This window comes from Festucalex cinctus, chromosome 13 (assembly GCF_051991245.1).
Source record: "Festucalex cinctus isolate MCC-2025b chromosome 13, RoL_Fcin_1.0, whole genome shotgun sequence".
Taxonomy (NCBI): Eukaryota; Metazoa; Chordata; class Actinopteri; order Syngnathiformes; family Syngnathidae; genus Festucalex; species Festucalex cinctus.
Window position 1 is genome coordinate 19,064,574 of NC_135423.1, and position 20,599 is coordinate 19,085,172.

A 20,599-nucleotide genomic window follows, 5' to 3' on the forward strand; every position below is an offset into this window, starting at 1 on the left:
AAAAAATTAAAAATTATTCTCCAGTAAGAGGCAGCTTTATGAAAACAAACATTTTGTTTACAGAATGAATCTCTGCAGACTTGCCGGACAGAAAACGCAGCAGAGCCCAATGAAGTTTAAATTTTTTTTAAAAAAAATCAGTTGCCTGCTACATTTGATGGTTTAGAATAAGGGTTGTGAGCCCCCATCCTGGCAGTTTGGAGCAATTTTCTACGGAAGCAACTATTTAAAAAAAAAAAGAAAAAAAAAAAGGTGGTTCAACATGATTTAACAGTCAGGTTTGTTACAAAGGTGAAAAGAAAGGCAGACAGTCCAGTGACACGTTATGGACTTAACAAGTAGTGACATCCGTCAAACTGACCTCTGCAGCTTGTTAGCGCACTCGATTACGAGTCCTGTTTTTTTGGGGGGGGTTTTCTCCCCCACTGATGTGATTTGTAGACTCAGATCTCATCCTTGCTGTTCCCAGACGTGGAACTTGTGCTCATCATGTCTTGAATGCAACTCCTCAGGTGAGTGTTCGTTTACAAATTTGGAGCAAGGAGCACAGATAATAAATAAGTGATAGGCTGCTCTATACACACACACTCTTTGAGGAGGAGGCGTGACGCTGTGAAGTCGGGTCGTCCTTCCATGCCAGCGTCGTTCCCGGTGGCTGAGCCCTTGGCGCCGTCTGCGTGGAAGACTCCAGACATGGATGTGAAGATGCGGAATTAGAGAGCAAGCACCGTTTCATTTGGCTTGATTAACAAACGAGCGGAAAAACTAGCGAGACAGAGATGGAGAAGAGTGTATAAATACAAGTTTCTTCCAGGCGAAGGCTATGACGGGGGTGGGGTCAACCTGAGCCTGCAGGGAAGGAGAAAACAGCAACGTTTAAGTTTCTTGCGCAATTTTGGAATTCAAACAAAAATGCACCTCTCAAGTTTGAACCGCCACAAAATCTGAAAAAAAATAATTTAAAGTTAAATTTTCAAATGAGTTTGACATAGTGCCCAAAGCATATTGCTAGCTACGACATGCTAGCCAAAGGCTGAGCTGTAGCTAGCGACTACAGCATGCATTTCCTGGCGCTTACCAAATATTGTTTTCCTAATGTGGGAACTTAATTCTTTACTAGCTGTCCACGACTCACCAGTTGAGAATCACTGGTTTAAAGAATGACAAGTAGTCACTATGCTGTTTGGTATCATGGTGATGAAGCAAATAAGCGAATTGTCTCTTATAAAGAAAATCATAGACATTAGCACATTAAAGGTAAAAGGCTACAAGCCCATCGAATGCTCCTTGGCCCAATTCATGTTGGGCAACACTGGCTCAGAAGTTCCACTGTGTAGTGTTCGGCCCTCACCCTCCTCGTCGGCCTCCCAGCCCTCCGCTACCCCCGCCAGCTCGTAGTGTTTCTTCCTCAGCTCCCCGAGACGCTCACGCTCCTTCTGCAGACGCGTCTCTAGCTCCAGCACCAGAACCTGTACAAACACAAACACATGCAAGGGGGAGGATAGACACACTCTTGTCTCAAAGTTTCCCCTAGCAAATAGAGGAAAACCAACAATCCTGAAAGGGTTATTTTTATGAGTCATGTACAGGATATTATGATCCGGCCAGTGTCAAACAGTGAACAAAGAAGTCTTTTTACATCATACAGCCTTAATTCATTTCTTAATTGGGCCTTTTCATATTTTTGTATTACAATTTCTAGAGTTTATCGGCAACCTTGTGACTGCCGAGTGCATAAATGCTCATCTAGAAAACAAATAAGAAATGAAGTAGACTATCAGCAGCTCACTGTATTTTAGAACCTTATTTACACAAGTTAGGTTACTGTAAACACGCTTAATGTACTCTGTCAATAGCAGTTCCCTTTTTAATGTTTGCGTGTGCATGCGTGACAAAGGTCCGGCTACTTTTGTTTTCCTTTCTCTTTATCCTTGTACACACTGCTTTGTGCTATTTGCCAAGCTTTAAGCTCAACTTCCTGTTGGATGAAAAACAATCAAGTGTCAAATGTGGAACAATGAGCGCATTCCTAAACAGGTCTGCTTATCGTTTGACTTTTTGCTCGGTGCATGCATGTTGCATATTGCTGCCAACCTGGGCGTCCATCTCTTGTCGCTTTATTTGTGTCAGCGTCATGCTGGAGAAGTCCATCGTATCTGGAGTGCAATCGGAAACAAAAAAGCCATCAATTGCTTGTATGCGACCAAAAATTAAAATGTCAAACTAATAGTTGTTGTCTGGATCTAAAAACAACCCTTGAGACGCTGAAATGTTCTTACCTTTGTCTTCAATTTGGGATTTCCCAGACTTTGTGGAGGCCACAACAGCAGCGGTAGCCTGGGTGACACCTCGAGATGCCTGCTGCAGGCGCTGCAAGTTGGCACTGTCTTTGTCCGCTTTAACCTGGGGAGGACAACATCAATAAACACGCAGCACATCTCGGATAGCGCCTCTTTTCATGATGAAAGACGACGGCTTTACATTTGACTGCACTCGTGACTCACCTTGGAAGCAGCGACGAGTTGCGCCGTGCTGGCCGCAATTTCACGGGAACACACCATCAGCTCCTCAAACTTCCCTTTGCCCTGCACCACAAGATCGGCCGCGTCCCTGAAATGACAATATAACAGTCAATTACATTTTAATCCTTCATATGAATAATCAAATGAGGTTACAAAATAACTCGAGAATTGTTCCTGTTGAGATCAGCGCTTAAGTCACTTAATTAGAAGATCATTTACTTACACCATGACAGTGGCGCCCCATCCAACCGCCTTAGAAGCAGAAATCAGGCCCTCTGTCCAACGGGAATTCTTGGCATAGAATTCCTTAGTGGATGCTGCACCCTGGTGGACAAAGAAGGAATTTTAACCAAATGAGGGAGGGAGGGGGGGGAAAGAAAAAGAAAAAAAAACTAACCACAGCTGCCAACTGGCTCTGGCCTTATGTTAAATTTGCTGCACTACTTTGTCGGCAAATGAATATTTGGCAATAATGAACGTTACGTTCTGCATCATTTAGTAAAATATCAGCCTCGAGGGCCAGAGTCCTGCAGGTTTTGGAGGTTTTTCCTCTTCCAACACAAGCTGATTCCAATCGACAAGATCATTATCAGGCTTATGCAGAACTTGCTGATCATATATCACCTGCGTTGGAGAAGGGAAACATCCAAAACCCGCAGGACTGCGGCCCTCAAGGACCAAGTTTGCCCACCCCTGATTTAGAGTTACACTTAAGGCACGGCTCGTTAAATTAGACTAAGCATCTTCATTAATGAGACTATAAGAAAAGTTCATTTGTTTCAATGGTTAAATTCAAAAACTAAAAAATTCCTTAAATACATTCAAATACACTTTTCAAAGGCCAATTTCTACCTATATTAAAACTAATTTGACTGTTTTTGATTAATTGTTCAAATTTATTGAGATGATGAATTTTAAGATTTTCTTTACGCTGTAAACTACAAAATAAAATGAGCAATATTTCACTCTGTCTGTGGTGAATCAACATAACTTGACATGATGAATTGGATTACTTAAACGATAATCCAATTTATTTAAATGTACCTGTATTTGCCTGCCATGTGTTACGGCATTTAAAAAAAAAAAAAGAAAAAAAAAAGGTTTGTTTTGTAGAAAGATCTTATAGTGCTTAGTTGTACAAAACTGGAAAAAAAAATCTAATTAAATTTGGATTCACACAAAAAAGCAACAATTTTTCAAAATTGTAACAATATGACTCGTGCATTTTATTCTCTTCCTATAAAATTACATTTTTCCGGCAGTTAACTAACGCTGGAAAAAATGTATGTTCAAAGACATATATTAGATATATATATTAGTTATTATATTACTGAGTTTAGTTTAAGGGATACTTCACTTATTTAAGCCATTATAGAAATAAAAAGTTAATATTTTGTCTATAATTAATTTGATACTTTCATTATTTTTCCAGGTACCTGGTGAATGTCACATGACCAAACCTAGAAAACAGGTGAGCTGTGATTGGTTACCTGAGCCCTTGTGATGTCATTTTCAGTCGACAGCAAGTTGCAAAATGTGTTTTTAGAGGTACTAATTGTATATGAAAAATAATGAAAATATCAAATTTATTATAGGCAAAATAGCAATGTTTGACTGCCAAAAATGGCTAAATAAGTAAAGTATCGCTTTAATTACTTGAATAGCAACTGGACTGGTAGGTCAACATGGGTGAGGTGAGTAAACAACTTCTACAATCAGTCTCCACTCGTCCAAACTGGAGACATAAAGACCAAGAGAACGTACCCTGCCACTCTCTACAATTTCCCTTTGCAGATCCTTGGAGGACAGAACAAGTGCCTTGATGGCCGTCATCAGATCCGTGCACGACGCTAAGATCCTGCAGGGGCCACAGGACACAAATTCAAAGTACAAGATGAGTGAAGAGAGCAAAAATTGCATATAGACAGTCTAAACAAACAACGGTTACTCATATTGTCTCCGACAAAAGCAAAAAAAACAAAACAGCTGGTTGTGTTACATACAGTATAGGGAGGAAGTTAATTAGTTAAATTCCCGCGTTGCAATGGCGTTTCTTAGTTGAAGGCAATACAATGCAATGCGGTCAAGTCTTTTGGGATGCTAAATGGTCATAGCAAAGACTGCTGTTGCTTATTTTTATTGGTTTAAGAAAGTCTGTGTTCTGGTAATAAGGGTATAAATAAATCTGAATGTGAAGTAGACGGTTGATTTTGTTACCTCTCATTGACCTCCATCTTGATGCCTGTATCAACTGCTCGAGACTTGTTGAGCATTTCCTGTTGGGGTGATGGAGCGGAGAATTTTCAAGTCAACACGACTGCAAAGTAAAACGATCAGTTCCCATACTAAAAGATGTGCATATTTGTTATGCGTAGCGACCATACTAAATATACAAACACATCCACACCTCTATCCTTGCTGCAGCAGATTCCACAGCTGCAGACGTGGCTGCCATTTCTTGTTCCACAAGATCTCCCAGCTCTCCTTGCTGCAGCTCCAGACCCCGAGGACGTAATTTCTGAATTCAAAATTGAAGACACCATAAGGCAAACTGTTCATTATTGTGGCCATCATTCAATAACGCCCAAGTGGACAACATTTCAACAGGTACCGACCTCTGCGGAGGCCATAATGGCTTGGAGAGCTTCTTTCAGTTTGCAGTTGTCTACTACTGTTATGTCCTCCTTCTTCTTCATGTGGCCCAGCAAAAGTAGAGCCTCAGCGCCACACGCTTTGACACTTTCTGAAAGAACTGTTACAGGGTGCTCATAAAAAACAAAACAATTTTACTGGATTTAGACTGATTTTGCAAGGCCCACAGTATATTGTGTTCTATTGCTATAAAAACATAGAACCTACCAAAAGAAAGATTAGAGTCTCTTCTTTCATCAGGAAAAAAAAAAAGTAGATTTGTATCCATTTCCGTTATGCAGCAATTAGCATTAGAATATAGCTAAGTGTCATCATTATTCACATTCCTGGTGAAAACACTGACAAAAACAACTTGTTGCAACATGGCCCAGGCTGATCTGTTATACTCTGCTGCCACCTGCTGGCTGTTTTTTTTGTAATAACTGCCATTGCTTTAAGCGACCTCTTCGGGTCAGAAGCTGCATCAAATCCTTCTGTATGCTCTTGCATTAAAAAACAAAACAAAAAAACAAAAACGTAAATATGTTTTTGGGAGTGAAGGACAAAGTATTAAGAACATGTAATCACATTTTTGGGCTGGAATGAGATAAATAATAACACAATAATATTAATTAATAATAATGCTGTCAACATATACTTCCACTTTTAACTAGGCTTCACACGATGAGAATATTTCGGTTATCTATATATATTTTTTTTAATTCGTTGATTGGTGATTGGCCGATCACCGATTCAATCACAAGATGGAGCAATATATCTATTGAAAAAACGTTTAAATTTACTCTTACAGAGGGATATGGACCGACTGGGCCCACAAATAGCAAAGACCCACATATAATTGACGTCAACTGAAATGCCTGGGAGGGGGGGAATATTCATCATAAAAATGCTGATAAACATTAAATATAACATGCAACGCCTTATTTTATGAAGCCGATCAACGCTTGATTGGGCAAATGAAGACATTACAGCCGATCAAATGCTAAATATCATCCGATTCCGATCAGGTCTGTGTAAAGTCTACAAGTACTTTTAATCTAATGATACAAGACATGATTTTTCTAAGGGTCAGCACATACCAAACCAAACAACAAACTGTGACCACAAAACCGAGATGCAAACTAACCCATGGATTAGGTGAACTGTTCCACCCCTTGTCGGGACATTTTTGTTTGGTGATGTATCATGAGTTTTTTTTTTCTAATGTAAAATAAGTGGCTTGTATAAATAAAGATTGGGAAACACAGCTTTTGAGGTGATGGACTACAAATAAGTAAGATGATAGTTTGATGGATAGGCATTTCTAAATATAACATAGTGACCTGGCAAAGCAACTCTAATATCAAAAGGACCTCACAACTACTTGTAGACTAATGTACTGTATATAATGTATCATAACAGGTCCAATAAATAAACATCTTACCATCAGCCTGCTCCACAGGCACCATGTGAGAGGTGGCACTGCCCTGAACAATGATGTCGCCCACTAGGTGGCCACACTGGGTCACCACTTTCAGCAACTGAGACACACCTGTACAATAATAATGGACCACAAAAAGAATTCATCACAATTGCGTATGGGCTTTACATACAGGAAGTATGCAATGCATTAACAGGCTGCATACCTGTATCATCAGCTAAAAAGGCGTCTCTGGCAGGATGGAGCTGCTCCACACAGTCTAAGGACGCTTGACATCTGGATGCCAGGTAGTCTGCAGCGGTAGGCATTATTGGACATTACTATCCACACACTGTCACACTAATGAGCACCTCACAGCGGAGGGATGCACAGCAACCTGCTGAGCTGGTGCAGCTGACGTGAGCTGGGTCATCGATCTGGGCCAGTGAGTCTTGGATGATTTTCTCCGCCTCTTCAACAGCTCCCTGCAAACTGGACCAGCGGGCTGCTACTAGCTGGCTCTCTAATGCCTGCTCCCTGCTCTCCTACAGACACACACGATATGCGTTCTCCAATTTATTACACAAATCTGATTTGAATCCCTTTTGCTTACAGAAGAAGCAAATGACAATGACATAATTCAAAACATTTTTTTAGAATAAATACTACATCTAAATACAATAGTGTTCCCTCATTTATCGCGGGTGTTACGTTGCAAAAATTAACCGTGTTTGTTTTTGTTTTTTTTAAATTCCTGTTAAATATATTTTTGTTTATTATATATGCTTGTTCATTTTGGTAGGATTTTTACTTTTTTCATTTACACCAATTTTTTTTCCATTAAAAGTATGTTGTTGTTTTTTTTTTTTTTGTTTTTTTTTACTTATACAGCACAGTATATATATATATATTTTTTTTTCATTTATTATTTGTTTTGGAATGATTTTTAGTTTATTATGAATGCTTTTTCATTCACATTTTTTTTTCTATTAAAATAAAAGATTTTTTAATTTAAGCACAGAAGTATAATTTTTTCATTTATTATGTTTTTTTTTGTTTTGGTATGATTTTTATTTTATTATGAATGCGTTTTCATTCATTATTTATGTCTTTTTACAGTCATTTTCTTCTATTAAAAGTATATATATTTTAAAGTATATATATTTTTTAATTTACTTATACAACACAGTATATATATTTTTTTCATTTATTATGTTTTTTCATTTTGTTATGATTTTTAGTTTATTACGAATGCTTTTTCATTCATTATTTGTTTTTTTTCATTTACAGTCATTTCATTCTATTAAAAGCATATATATCTTTTTTCATTTACTTATTATACAGCACAGTATATATTTTCTACCTCCGGAATGCAATGTTGTGGAGCAACGGGACAGACGCCGTTGGAAAGGTCTCGTCGAGATGAATCCGCGGATGCCCATATGTCCCCGGTCGGACGCAGGGTTCGAGAGATATGGCCGCACAAAGACCAAAAAAATAAATAAACCAAAAGCACGCTGTAAAATATCCACGAAACAGTGAGGCTGCGAAAGATGAACCCGCGATAAACGAGGGAACACTGTATTACAACAGTCATAGCAAACACACACACAAAAAAATACAATAAGCTGGGCCATGTAGATTTCATCTTCAAGTGTTTGACCTTTCACCTTGTCATTGAGCTGATTTTGCAGGCTTTCGGCTGCCTTCACGCCACTCTCCCTTTCACTCGCCAACGAACTTTGCACCCGCTCGAGCTCCTCCCCTTGAACGGCCAGCTCGGCTTCCACTTTGGACAAGGACTCGACGAGTGCCGCCTTCTGAGATTCCATGGCAGCTAGTTGAGTGCTGAGCGCCTCACTGGACTGCAAAACAAAGAAAAATAAATAATGTGTTACAGAACACAAACAAAATGGGACAATATGAGGTTGTGAACATGTTGTACTTTATGATACAAGTGCCCTCTCGACCTAAACACAGATTGTAACACCACTGCTTCTTTTTTTTTTTTTTATAGATTGTGGCTTGGCACATAGCCTCCATGGAGCGTTGAGTGGCGGACGGTTAAGTCAAATCAAAGAAAAAGTAGGAAGTTGTGGTTTGGAAACTTGGCAAAACAAACTATGACAACAGACTCAAGTTTCATCAGATCCTGCATGTTAAGCTTGTGTGTGTCTGAGGGGGCTTGTGAACTGGCTTTGTTGGAATAAGGTCATTAAAAAAAATATGAAAGTGAGTTACAGCATGAACAAATGGTCAGATGGTAGTAAGTGAAGAGTGGATGGGAAATAAAAAGTTGGCATAAGGGCACAACGTAATGAAAGCAAGGGTGGGTCTGTGGCAGTTACCTCACTCAGAAAATCTGGTTGGCGACAAATAGTAAGGTAAGTTACTGTTTGTTAGTCCCTTGTAGGCATTCATGCGTTTTTCCCTTTGTATTTTGTGACGCGAGGAAGGGTGGGGTGGTTTTAGGGTGCTCCACTTTAATGCTATTCTGTCTCTCTCTATATGTATGCGTGTTAATCCCACCATCCCCGATTGAATATTGACATACAGTATGTATGGGTTAGCATGCATTGCTTTAAAAGAGTCATTGCTTTAAAATGGAAAGGGCAGCATTTTTTGTTGTTGATATAATGATGAATAACACCAGACCTGTTGTGAGGAGGCCATGGTGGTCTTGAGGGAATCCAGCTCGGCCCTGCTGGACACCACCTCTCTCTTCAATTCTTCAACATGCTCCCGCTGCGCTCGTTCCTGGGTTAATAAAATGTCACTTTTCTAATAAAATGGCACACCTGATTATCTCTAATACATACAGTGGGAATCACTGCTGAAAATAAATTACACAAAACAATTTATGAACTTAAATAAAGAGTAAATAAATACAAAACAAGCAAAGTCAAGCTGACTTTGACGCCCACCTGTCTGTCTGCACAATCTTGGGCCGCCTTCACCTTGTCCTGCATCTCTTTCCTCACTGCGTCTATTTCATCCTGAGCTGCCCGAGCTAACGTCATCTGCCGGGTCACCTCCGCATTCTGCACAAACATACAAACATACACTTAGGGCAGTGGTTCTTAACTTGGGTTCAAACGAACCCCAGGCGTTCAGTGAGTCAGTCTCAGCGGTTCGGTGGAGGTCAAGACACACACCCAACACAAATGATTTGTGATGGTCCACAGATGATCACACTACATTGCTTGGCCTATCTGTGCTGCAGATAATTTGGTGCACTAACTAGTCGACTTGTGATGGTACATCGTGTGGTTTCTGTATTATTGTAATCCCTTCATACTAACTAAGTTGAGCAAAAACAAAAAAAGTGGTCGGACGAATAAGTGCAATATGAATTCACATGTATAACCGGAAGTATGGTGTTCTACAGGGTTCAATTTTGGGGCCTCTACTATTTTCATTGTATCTGCTGCCCCTGGGCTCCATCTTAAAAAAAAAAAAAACAGTGGTGTTTCTTTTAAAGTGCTCTCTTGAGTGATGGGAGTCTGCATCCTAACTGCATGATTTGCAATGCCAAGTTGAGCAATTTTATTCCAGCAGAACTATATGTCTAGCAAAACTAAAGGAATACTTCTTTAAGTTGCACAAAGATGGGGAATACAACAACGCTTTCTGAATTCAAGGGGAAGAGAGCTGGATTTGATAAAAATGCTTTTCTCCCTGTTCATTTTTTTCCCCAGCACGCCGGTCTTGAATTTGGAAGGCCAAAAAAAAAAAAAAGAAAAGAAAAAGAAAGACGTTTTATTTTTTAATCAAGAAAGGTTCGGTGAATGCGCATAGGAAACTGGCTGTGTTCAGAACCTTCAACAAGGTTTAGAACGACTGACAGACGGTGACACTGAAAGCGTTTTCAATATGAACAAAGGTGTTTTTCTCACCTTCCTCAGCAATTCGGCATGGCCTTGTACCAGCTCGCTGTACTTCTCCTTCAGCTTGGTATAGCGCTGCTCATTGGCCTGAGCTTTTTCTGTAAAACAACCGAGGATACAAAAAAGCAACAACAGCATTAGCCACCTTTCTGGATGGACCTTGACCTATTAATTTTACACGTGATAAACAAGTTACTGGTACATAATCCAATAGCTTTTTTTTTCTTTTCTTTTTTTCTTTTTATACAGAGTGCATGTACGTACACATAAAATGCACAGACTAATTATGTGTATTGGAACGCCTGTAAAAACAATAAATTAAGCACTTTATTTTTTTTTAGTTGTTCCAATTGTTTCCAGCTGAAATATTTTTACACTCAAAAGTGGTCTAACAAATTTATTTTTGTTTATGCCTTATTTTTCCATTTCTAGGTACTTTAGGCCTCTTTGGTCCAAAGAAATACTGTAGGTATTTGTCTAACTTTACATTTGTTTAAAAGGTGAATTGAAAAAATGTTTTATTTTTCAAAAATCTGCATCCATTTTGTCGACATACTGTAAAATTTTCACATATTTATTTTAATTGACAGGCCCCGAAATATAGTACATGCAAGAAAAGGAAATGGAATAACATGGAATTATTGTTGTGTACTAGGTGATACTATGCTCTCTGATATGAACTCTTTCCAACTGCCTCTTTTTTAATTTTTTTTTACACTATTTTGTTTCTTATTCAGAAACCTTCTTTGAGTGTGTAACATACTTCACAAGTACATTTTTCAACAGTTAGAAGCTATTTTGCTCCATTTAATATTTTCCTCCACACTATTGGGTAAAAAAAAACAAAAAAAAACTAAAGACAAAAAACCCTGATATATGAGAAAGCGGACTTACTCTCTATCTCTGTCAGACTCCGCTGCTCTTTCTCTGTGTCCTCCCTGACCCTCCTCAGGTCGTCAAGCTCAGCCTTCAAGAACTCGCTTTCCCCTGCTGCCTGCAGCCTCAAGTGGCTCTGTTCTGCTAGCTCTGCCTCCAGCTCATTGACACGGCCCCTCAAAGCCTGACATAATCGCCCACTCTGGCAGATGGAGAGAAGGGGGAGGAAAATAATGACATTACATTTGCTTGATCAAGGAAATTATGAGTAGATTCATTTATCGTGTACTTGGATTAAATTATGGATTGGGGAGGATTTTTACCTCCAGTCGGAATGATTCCAACTCGTCCTTAAGGGCCTGGATCTCCCTTGTCAGCTGTTCAATCAGTCGGTCTCTGGCGGATAGAGAAAGACGTGGCTGACAATCAAAAGCTCCAACCATATTTCTTTCGAAATTTGGGTTTTACATTGAGAACGCATTTATCATTAATTTACTTATTCACTCCCAGCCATTTTCACTTAAGCAGCCCTCTTTGTTTCCGGCTGTTTTGTATGATTTTGACTGATTTTGCAAGGCCCACAGAATATAAAATGCTATAAAAACATGGAACACACCAAAAGAAAGATTAGTCTCTGACTTGTGATATTCACATTCCTGGTAAAAACACTGACAAAAAGAGCTTGTTGCAACATGGCCCTGGCTGATCGCTTATACTCTGCTGCCACCTGCTGGCTGCAATAACTGCCAATGCTTTAAGCCACCTCTTCATGTCAGAAACGGCATCAGAGCCTTCTGTATACTCTTGCAGAAAAAAAACCCAAAAAAACAAAAAACAAAAAACAAACAAAAAAAACGTATAAACACATTTTTGGGAGGGAAGGACAAAGTGTTAAATAACGTTTTTGGGATTGAATGAGTTAATGTACCAAAGAGCTCCAGTCATCTGGAAAGAGTTAGTATTTGGATAAACATTATCTTATACTGTGCTAATGACAAGTGAGTAACCAAATGAAATGATATTTCCAATTTATATACAATTTCTTCAAGACATACTTTTCATCCTTGCGCATCCCATTCTGATTGTTGAAGTTGAAGGGGTCAATTGTAGCGGAGGTGCCAAACAGGTCATCAAATTTTGTCTCCACTGGCGCCTAAGAAGTTAAAACCACAAGATATGAAAAAGGTAAAGATCCAAATTAATTCATTTAAACACAAAAATAATTTCTTCAAACCTGGGATTTAAAAAAAAAATTTTTTTTTACTCCTTTTGATTGGCGACTGAACTAAAAAATAAAATGTGAATAAATTCTGCTATGTGGATAATCAATTTTCAGACTAAACATTTATATTAAATCTAGTTTTAAATTCTTATCTGAAAACAAAATTCAGAGCTGCTTGTTCAAACTGTGATTGATTACTTCAGTATCCAATGTTATTGTTCACTGCATAATTGTAAACTCTATTCAGCGATCTTAATTGAGACACTTGTCCTGTATGTACCGGAAGGACGGGGAGGTCCGTGTCCACCAGGTCATCAGTTTCCACCATGTGTTCCGATTCCGGGGAAGACGACTCGGCGGGGATCACGACCACAGGGCTGATGTGCTCCGACAGGGCAGATGCACGCAGGAAGTTTGGAGGATTCTGCGAGGAAACGTTTCATTCATTTAAAAGTAGTATTTTGCATTTGTATTATTCAAGAAAATGAAAGCTAATTGCACACTGCCATAGGCAAACATGAACATTTCACATTCCATGGCCACCTTAGAATAAATCTGGCACTTTTCAACAAAGACAAAAAAGAACAGGCTTTTTTTTCCTTTTCTTTTTTATAAATTTAAGTGAACTATCAATATAGACTTTCGGCTGAAAATTGATTAAAATCCTTGGCAATTTGATACTACCATAAGCATAGAGGGGTAAAATATGGATGTGTTTAATAGACTTTCTGGACAGACCTTTTAATTTATAAATCAGTCTGAGTGGGACTGAGTGACCCATTAGCGCCTACTGAATCCGTTTTTAACTATTCTATGCCTAAAATTAGAACAGTTTTGCAAGTCCATTTTGGGTCTATCATAAGAACAAAGGGACATTTCACTGTATTGTAGTAGTGCAATTGTCATGTTTTCAGCTAATGGAGAGATTTGGGTCAATCATCACCTCTGGCAACTGTGGGATTTGAATCAACCGCTTGAAGTACTGCAAGTTACTGGAGCGATAAAACAGACTCTTCAACCTGCAGTAAGACAAAATCAAGGAGTTGAAGAGTGACATTTGAACAGGGCAGTCAGCTCTTAGTTGTATGCAAGCAGTGACAATGTGACCAAAAAGGTTCGGCAACTTTGGGTTTAAGCAGCAGTGGCCATTCATACTTCTTAAACTGTTCCTGGAAGCGATCTCGGTGGCCTTGGAGGGTGTCTGCTGGAAGGCCTGCATTTGAAAATACAAAATAGACAACACATCAAACCTTCAAATCACAAATAAGATGACCTTCTTGTTGTCAGATTAGAAGACTTTCAGAAAATATGGGGAGAATTTAAAGGATATGATGCACAGGAAAGTTTGAATGTCATTAAAACATTCCACATTTTTCACAAACATCATATAGACTTTCATTCAGCTCACTGCAGCTTACACTCTGGTGGCAGATGGATTCATATTTTCTCATTTGTTCAAATCATGCTGTACAACATCACTTCCACATTTGCCTCTGTCCATGTGCATCAACTGACCTTGCTGGCTCTTTCACCAAATAAACATAATCTCATGTTTAGGGAGTTTGACAGACTTTGTGACGTTTCAGATTAAATCTTAAAACAATAACTACTTCTTTTATAGTGACTTTTTATTTTACTTTAAGTTAATCATATTTCTAAATCACCAAAATTGCTGTAAAAAGCATGAAATCAATAGAAATAAGTGAATGAATAAATTGAGTCTTTTTTTTTTTTAATTGATTGAGCAACAGAGTTGTGCGTCACTCACATGAGTGCAGCTTAAATAGCAGCTTGACAGTGTAGTCGTACAGGTGGCTGCAGTCCAAGATGACTTGGATAAGCGGAGCCAGACGACATTGGCCTGCTGCAGTCACTGACACCGACCGAGACATATCCAGCGAGCTGAATACTGGGAGAAAGGGACACGCACGCACACACACAGACACTGTTGTTCAGCGGCTCGAATTGATTTTACAATGCATGTCAGCTTTACAATTACTTGTTTATTAAATAAAATCCATTCATAGGCCATAGACAGCAATTGTTTTCATGTTAGTTACATCCCGAACTGTAAATGTTAACCCAAATCTGAAAAAGAATTTAGACATTCAGCGTTGTTTATGAGTTTCAATAAGACACACGTGGGCAACAAAACACATCTGAAAGTCACATGTTCCAATTCTTTTGCTCTCATAACAAATGGGTGGATTCAAGTACTCAAGACTTTTTTCTTTCTTTCATAAAGTAAGGGTCATTACATTATGCTACTTTTCGAAGGCTAATTTTCCAGGTATCCCTGTTTAGTCTGACTCATTACAGAGTCCCGCCTCTGTAAAAAGGTAGGAAAAAATAGTCTAAACGAGAGGCACCTGCAATGTCGACACTAACAGGTTTGTCACTCTCGCTCCCTCAATCGTTAAACCTCTCTTGCCCATGCCCTGAGAACTTTGCAGAAGTGTGGTTTCCTGACAGAATCAATATTATTTTATTTTTACAAAAACACAGACATATTTGGCTTGCCTCTTAAACACTGAATGATGAAACTCTTTGGAAATAGATCAGAAGTGAGAATGAAGGCTTGAGCTACACTACTGACTAAACTAAAATGGAGCAGCACAAGTTAAACACTAGAGCTGCAAGCAGCTATAAGGGCCCTCGCAGCCCGGGGCACTTTCGGATGCTTGCACGTTGGAGTACTGGAACGCTCGAAGCAGTATTTCTTTGAAAATGGCATAATAAACCTTTACATATGTGTGAATGCTCAATGAGTTTTGGTTAATGATAAGACCCTCAAAAATCAGCATACTTTTAAATTTTTGGCAATGAGTTTACCCAGTTGGCATTTTTTAAAGTGTATAATATACACATCAGCCTGATGTACATATATATACACACATTGTCGTTAGTTTTACTCATAGCACAATATTGCTTTTATTGTCCATAAAGGGCATCAAAAATAAATTAATTAAACTTGCATATGTATGGATAGGTCTCATGCCACTGAACATTTTGAGTGCTTGAAAGTGAAGAAATATTCATAATTTAGTTATCACACTTACAAAGAGTATCTATATTTTGGAAAAAATACCGTATGTTTTTTATTTCACCCCAAGAGCTGCATTAATAACTACACGGAGGCGCTTCAAGATGTTCTTGTGTTTCAAGTACAGGGGCCAGACATGGCCGTCAAAGAGGCCGGGGGGGTCTGGCACCGTGTAGTTCCACCGTGGCGCTGCATTCATAACCGACTATTGTCATTGAGAGACCTTCAGGTCATGACTATAACCATACAAGTGAAGTTTGGGATTTTTTTTTTTTTTTTTTTTTTTTAGCATGTAATGGGGAGTTATTAAGCATTTCCTCTTTCATGGTGAAGGAAATATGAAACACAAAATATGATGCCGCGCCCCCGTCATATAGTGTTTTGAAGACTCAAGATTTTCCCCCCGTTTTTGGCCCAGGTCTTGACTTGGCCAAGTTTGAAGTCAATCGGATGAAACATGTAAGAGGCTAAAAAAAGTGAATTGTATGAAATACTATGCACAGGATGCAGACTGAAGGCCATGATAAAAAAGAAAATTCGAATGTAATTTCCTTCGATTCATTTATGAGTGGACGAAAGCAGCTTTTGCACCATTTCCTCTCGCACACATCACATCCCAGCAGCCTATTTTTAGCCATGTCCATATACTGCGAGACACATGCACCTTCGATGACTCACCCCGACAACAACAAGAGTCTGTAACCACTCAATCAGACGCATCACTGGTCCGATGGTAAAAGTGTCTATTTTTGTACAGCATTAGAACTCTATCACTCAGCCCTCCTGTCTGGCCAAGTAGGAACTTTGCGCCCGAGTGAATGTGTGCTCACAGCCGATTTTCCCATCAGTCCAAAAGAGCTTACCACCAAGGAAGAGGTTGAGTTCACACTCCAGGTAATCAAACATCTCCACTGTTAACTGAAAGCTGGGGAGCAGACACAAAGAGAAGCACATTTCACACTTTAGCGTACACCAAATGATTCTGCTTTGCTATTTTTATGTAAAATATATGTATTACATACAACACATTTGGCTAAAACGAGGCCTGTGCAAGAATTGATAGTAACTCGCAAAATGAATGCAGAATCAGAAGTTTTGGATTCAAGTGAAAATCAATCGTTTACTCGATTAATTGATGGAATAATCAATTTTTAAAAACATTTCATAGTTGGCAGCACTAAAGTACAGTGTTTATATAAATTCTATGTCTGGCTTATAAGATTTGTCTGTCTTGCTGATTTGGAAAACAGACTTGAGGAAGTGGGGTAATTTAAATCCTGACTCATAGTTACAAATTTCAATATTTTTTGTGCATCTTTAAACACATCAGTAATTGTAGCACAACATATGCTATGCAGGCTCTGTGCCCATCTCAATAGAAAATAAACTTTAGTTCTCTGTTTCACTGGAGATGTTTTATCACTGTACAGTTGCGTTTGACAGTTTACATACCCTAGGGAGGTGGTTCTCAACCTTTTTTCAGTGGATGTACCTCCTGTGAAATATTTTATTTTTGTACCCCTTAACCAATGAAAAACAGTTTGGTTGAGGGGGAAAAAAAAACACAAGTTGTGCCATAGTTATCTGATATATTAAACTCTGGAACTTCGTTTAGTCCCTCTTGAACTATTTGGAAATCAAAAGACTAAAAAAAAAAAAAAAAAAAAAAAAAAAAAAAAACCCAAAAAAAACCTTAAAAGTAAAATAAAATAATTAACTTAATTACAAATAAAGATTTGTGCATAGAAAAACTCCCACCATTAAGTGTCCTCTTTTAAGACCTTAATAAAAATAAATCATTAAACTTAATTTTTTGGGTCGAGCCATTCGGGTTTGAGGAGACTGGGTGACAATGAAATTAAATAGCCTACTGAATAAAAAAATTATTTTATTAACTTGGATTTTAAGTATTTACAGTACATTAATGTAATAATTATTTTTAAAGTATAATAATACTGTTGCAATTGTTTTTATATTTTCACAGGTTGAAGTTGACATGAGTAGAGATGCGCATGTGAATTTTGGTGACGATTCATCGCATTTTTGTGTCATTTAGCAAAATCTAGCTTTTGTACAGTTGTGCGTATGCAAACTTTCAAGCACAACAGTATGTTGTAGTTTTGTAATGGCAAAAAATGCCACCCCTTACTGATTAATTGTAATAACATTCATTCAAATGGGGAACATTTGAACAAATCAAAAGTCAACTTGTGACTCCTGTCTTTCGGGGTCCAGGATGTAAATGAAGTGACAGCTTTGCCTTGCTTACAAGTTGTTGACGTCATTCTCTCCAGCCTCTTCAAGCTGTCTGTTTGACATCTGCAGGTTGCCGGGGAACCGAGGGTTCTGAATGAGAGGACAACACAAGAAAGGTGGAAGCTCAAATAACATGAGTGGCGCACGTGGTCTACCTATGATACAATATGTTGTACATGTTACTAATAGAATGACATTTATTTTGTTTAGATTACTGAAGTGATCATTCTATGTTACAAATTAAATCTCTCTGCAGCCTTTTGAGGTTGCTATACAGTACTGCATTTTAAAAAAAAAGAAAGAAAATCAGGCTATAATCAGGACTTTCTGTTTATGTACGACTTGCCATTAAAAGAACCTTCATTTAAGATGCTTGAGAAGCTATTAGCATCACAGCCGGAATGTTCTACGAGGACCCACCCATGCCCCCGCAGAGAAACGATGGCATAAAAAAAAAAAAAAAAAAAGAGACTTCAGGCACAGATAATAAGTGATGAGGGAGTCTCGCTGGGTTTTATAGGCCATGCCGACTCACTTTGATGTGAAACTCCATTTTGGTGATGAGCAGTTTGAGGTAGATGCTGCAGAGCTTCCCGTAGCCTTCACTCAGGTGACCCTGCAGGCACAAAAGACTGAATCGCAAACGGAGACATGGCCGAGGGTAGAGTATCTCGCCTGCTTTAGACCCGCATGTTGGCTGCTTAAGGAACACTGGGAAATTCGAGATGACACATTTGCCCGAGGCGGCGTTTAATTAAGATTCAAAGTGTGAGCAACTTCCTCTGGTGGAGCAGAACTACAACCATTAATAAAGACAAAAGCAGTCCATCCGCCTGCTTTACTGGAGGATCAGTTAACTTTGTAGCTGGTTAAGTTGGTTCTCATATACAAGAGCATATTTTCACTCTGAGAATGGGGACAAAGATAAATACTGTACTACAACTACACTCATTACTTCACCAGTCGGTGGTGATTACACAACAAGAAGAAGAGATTTTGTATTTCCCTTGAGCAACGTAATAAACACTGCAGAATAAAGTAGAACAGTATCATGCAAGATGATACAGTTCTGCCTATTCATGACAGATGATCACTGAAGTTGGATCAACACCAAACTGTACACCTTTATTTGGCTTAAATCTAGTAAGATTTCAAAGTCACAAATGGGGGAAAATAGCTCTAATAAAATGGAATAACTTCCTTCGTGGCCCATACAAACTCCCCTGAGCAAAATTTTGCAGTTAAATTGTAAAGTTAAGTTGGTAAGGTTACATTGGTTAAGTGGTTAATGAGTGAGACTGACACAGTAAATTCTGTAGAGTCAGTTTGACTCTATTTAGATAGGGACCAAATAGACTCAGTTTTAGAGTAATATTTACACTTGCAAGAGAGCAAAATAAAGAAATGGAAAAAAAACTAAAAATAAAAATCACTCAACGTAGGAACGAACTCACGACCTTCAGCTTGGGAGACAGCCGATCTACTCCCTGAGCCACGCAACTCCTGCTTTCTTGCTAGAATATCACTCATGTCAGCTGCAGCTGATTCCATGATTGCATGCATTCTTCTTAACTCCAACAGACCAAAAACGATCTTTGGTCTTTTGGAGAAAAGCAATCAGTAGGGGGAGCATAGCTCAGGTGGGGTAGTCTGGCAGTCTCCCAAGCTGAAGGTTGTGAGTTTGAACCTTAATCCTTGAGTAAGTTTTATTTATTTTTAAAATTTTTTATTTTACTCCCTTCCTAGTGTAAATGTTAGTTTACTCTAAAACTGAGTCTATTTAGTCCCTATCTAAATAGAGTCAAAATTTACTCCAATAGAGTCAAATTTACACTACAGAATTTACTGTGTAGTTAACAATGACAATGAAGATCTCTCTGGCAGAGCAAATGTACTTTATTTCTTATAATATCCCATACAGTAGCGGTATGTGGTGCTGGAGTCCTCAAATGCATCTTATTGATTTATTTTTTATTTTTTCAAATAACCCAACTCCCATTATTGATCAGAATGGCTGCATTGTTTTATTGGCTCAAAATCTCATTGTGAGCGTACTGTATAAGCCATAGCATGAGTCTCTGTGTGTGATGTGAGTACGGACACATGCTGCAGAGTCTGTCACTTTGCACATAAAGTACTAAATACTACAGTTAATTAGATTTTTGGAGTAGTCAGGTGAATTACACCCAAAAGGCATTCGGTTCTTCAACCTTTTACACGTTGCTCTTTTAGTCACAACCCAGGTAGAGTCAAGCACTCCAAACTGGACATATTTCTATTTACAGTATTTGTGGTTTCAGACTTTTCATTTACCTTTGAAAGGTCCCATTTGGCACCCAAGTGACTCAAGTATTTCCCCAATTCATGGTTGCTATGTGCCCACTCAATTCAGGAAAAATGACTGATGGTGACAATGCACAATGTCTAAAACAGTTGCCTATGTCAGAGTTGAGGATTAAACCACTTGAACTTGGATCAACTACCAAGCATTTGGAACCAGGATTGTGCTTTTTTTTTGGCGTACAGTATATCATGAAGGATGGCTTTGTCAACTTGAACGTCATTACGAATAACCAGTATTTTTCATGTGTTTCAGATGGCTTCTAATTGTGAAGATATATTAATAATTCTGATTCTAACGTAGGTTTTTTTTTTATCTTATTGTAGCATAAATTGAGATCCAGTTGGGTAATTGGCTTTGTGTGCTGCTCATTCCCCATCTATTTTGTTAATATTGAGTAA

General features: G+C 38.5%; 1 protein-coding gene across 2 annotated transcripts in view; it reads right to left on the reverse strand.

Moving 5' to 3' along the window:
• Nucleotides 1–413: 413 nt before the first annotated feature.
• hip1 (huntingtin interacting protein 1) overlaps nt 414–20,599 on the reverse strand; it is a 41,347-nt gene continuing 21,161 nt past the window's right edge. For both annotated transcript variants that reach the window (XM_077541147.1, XM_077541148.1), the window contains exons 5-31: nt 18,393–18,473; nt 17,871–17,947; nt 16,465–16,526; nt 14,327–14,467; nt 13,714–13,771; nt 13,502–13,577; nt 12,839–12,982; nt 12,392–12,489; nt 11,660–11,732; nt 11,355–11,538; nt 10,470–10,558; nt 9,498–9,614; nt 9,229–9,330; nt 8,244–8,438; nt 6,971–7,118; nt 6,800–6,886; nt 6,598–6,705; nt 5,138–5,274; nt 4,930–5,040; nt 4,740–4,798; nt 4,287–4,380; nt 2,746–2,846; nt 2,505–2,610; nt 2,280–2,403; nt 2,095–2,156; nt 1,352–1,469; nt 414–849 (exon numbers count right to left, since the gene is read on the reverse strand). In XM_077541147.1, coding sequence (XP_077397273.1) covers nt 839–849; nt 1,352–1,469; nt 2,095–2,156; nt 2,280–2,403; nt 2,505–2,610; nt 2,746–2,846; nt 4,287–4,380; nt 4,740–4,798; nt 4,930–5,040; nt 5,138–5,274; nt 6,598–6,705; nt 6,800–6,886; nt 6,971–7,118; nt 8,244–8,438; nt 9,229–9,330; nt 9,498–9,614; nt 10,470–10,558; nt 11,355–11,538; nt 11,660–11,732; nt 12,392–12,489; nt 12,839–12,982; nt 13,502–13,577; nt 13,714–13,771; nt 14,327–14,467; nt 16,465–16,526; nt 17,871–17,947; nt 18,393–18,473 — 2,763 coding nt within the window. In that variant the 3' untranslated portion in view covers nt 414–838. The remainder of the gene's footprint in view (nt 850–1,351; nt 1,470–2,094; nt 2,157–2,279; nt 2,404–2,504; nt 2,611–2,745; nt 2,847–4,286; nt 4,381–4,739; nt 4,799–4,929; nt 5,041–5,137; nt 5,275–6,597; nt 6,706–6,799; nt 6,887–6,970; nt 7,119–8,243; nt 8,439–9,228; nt 9,331–9,497; nt 9,615–10,469; nt 10,559–11,354; nt 11,539–11,659; nt 11,733–12,391; nt 12,490–12,838; nt 12,983–13,501; nt 13,578–13,713; nt 13,772–14,326; nt 14,468–16,464; nt 16,527–17,870; nt 17,948–18,392; nt 18,474–20,599) is intronic.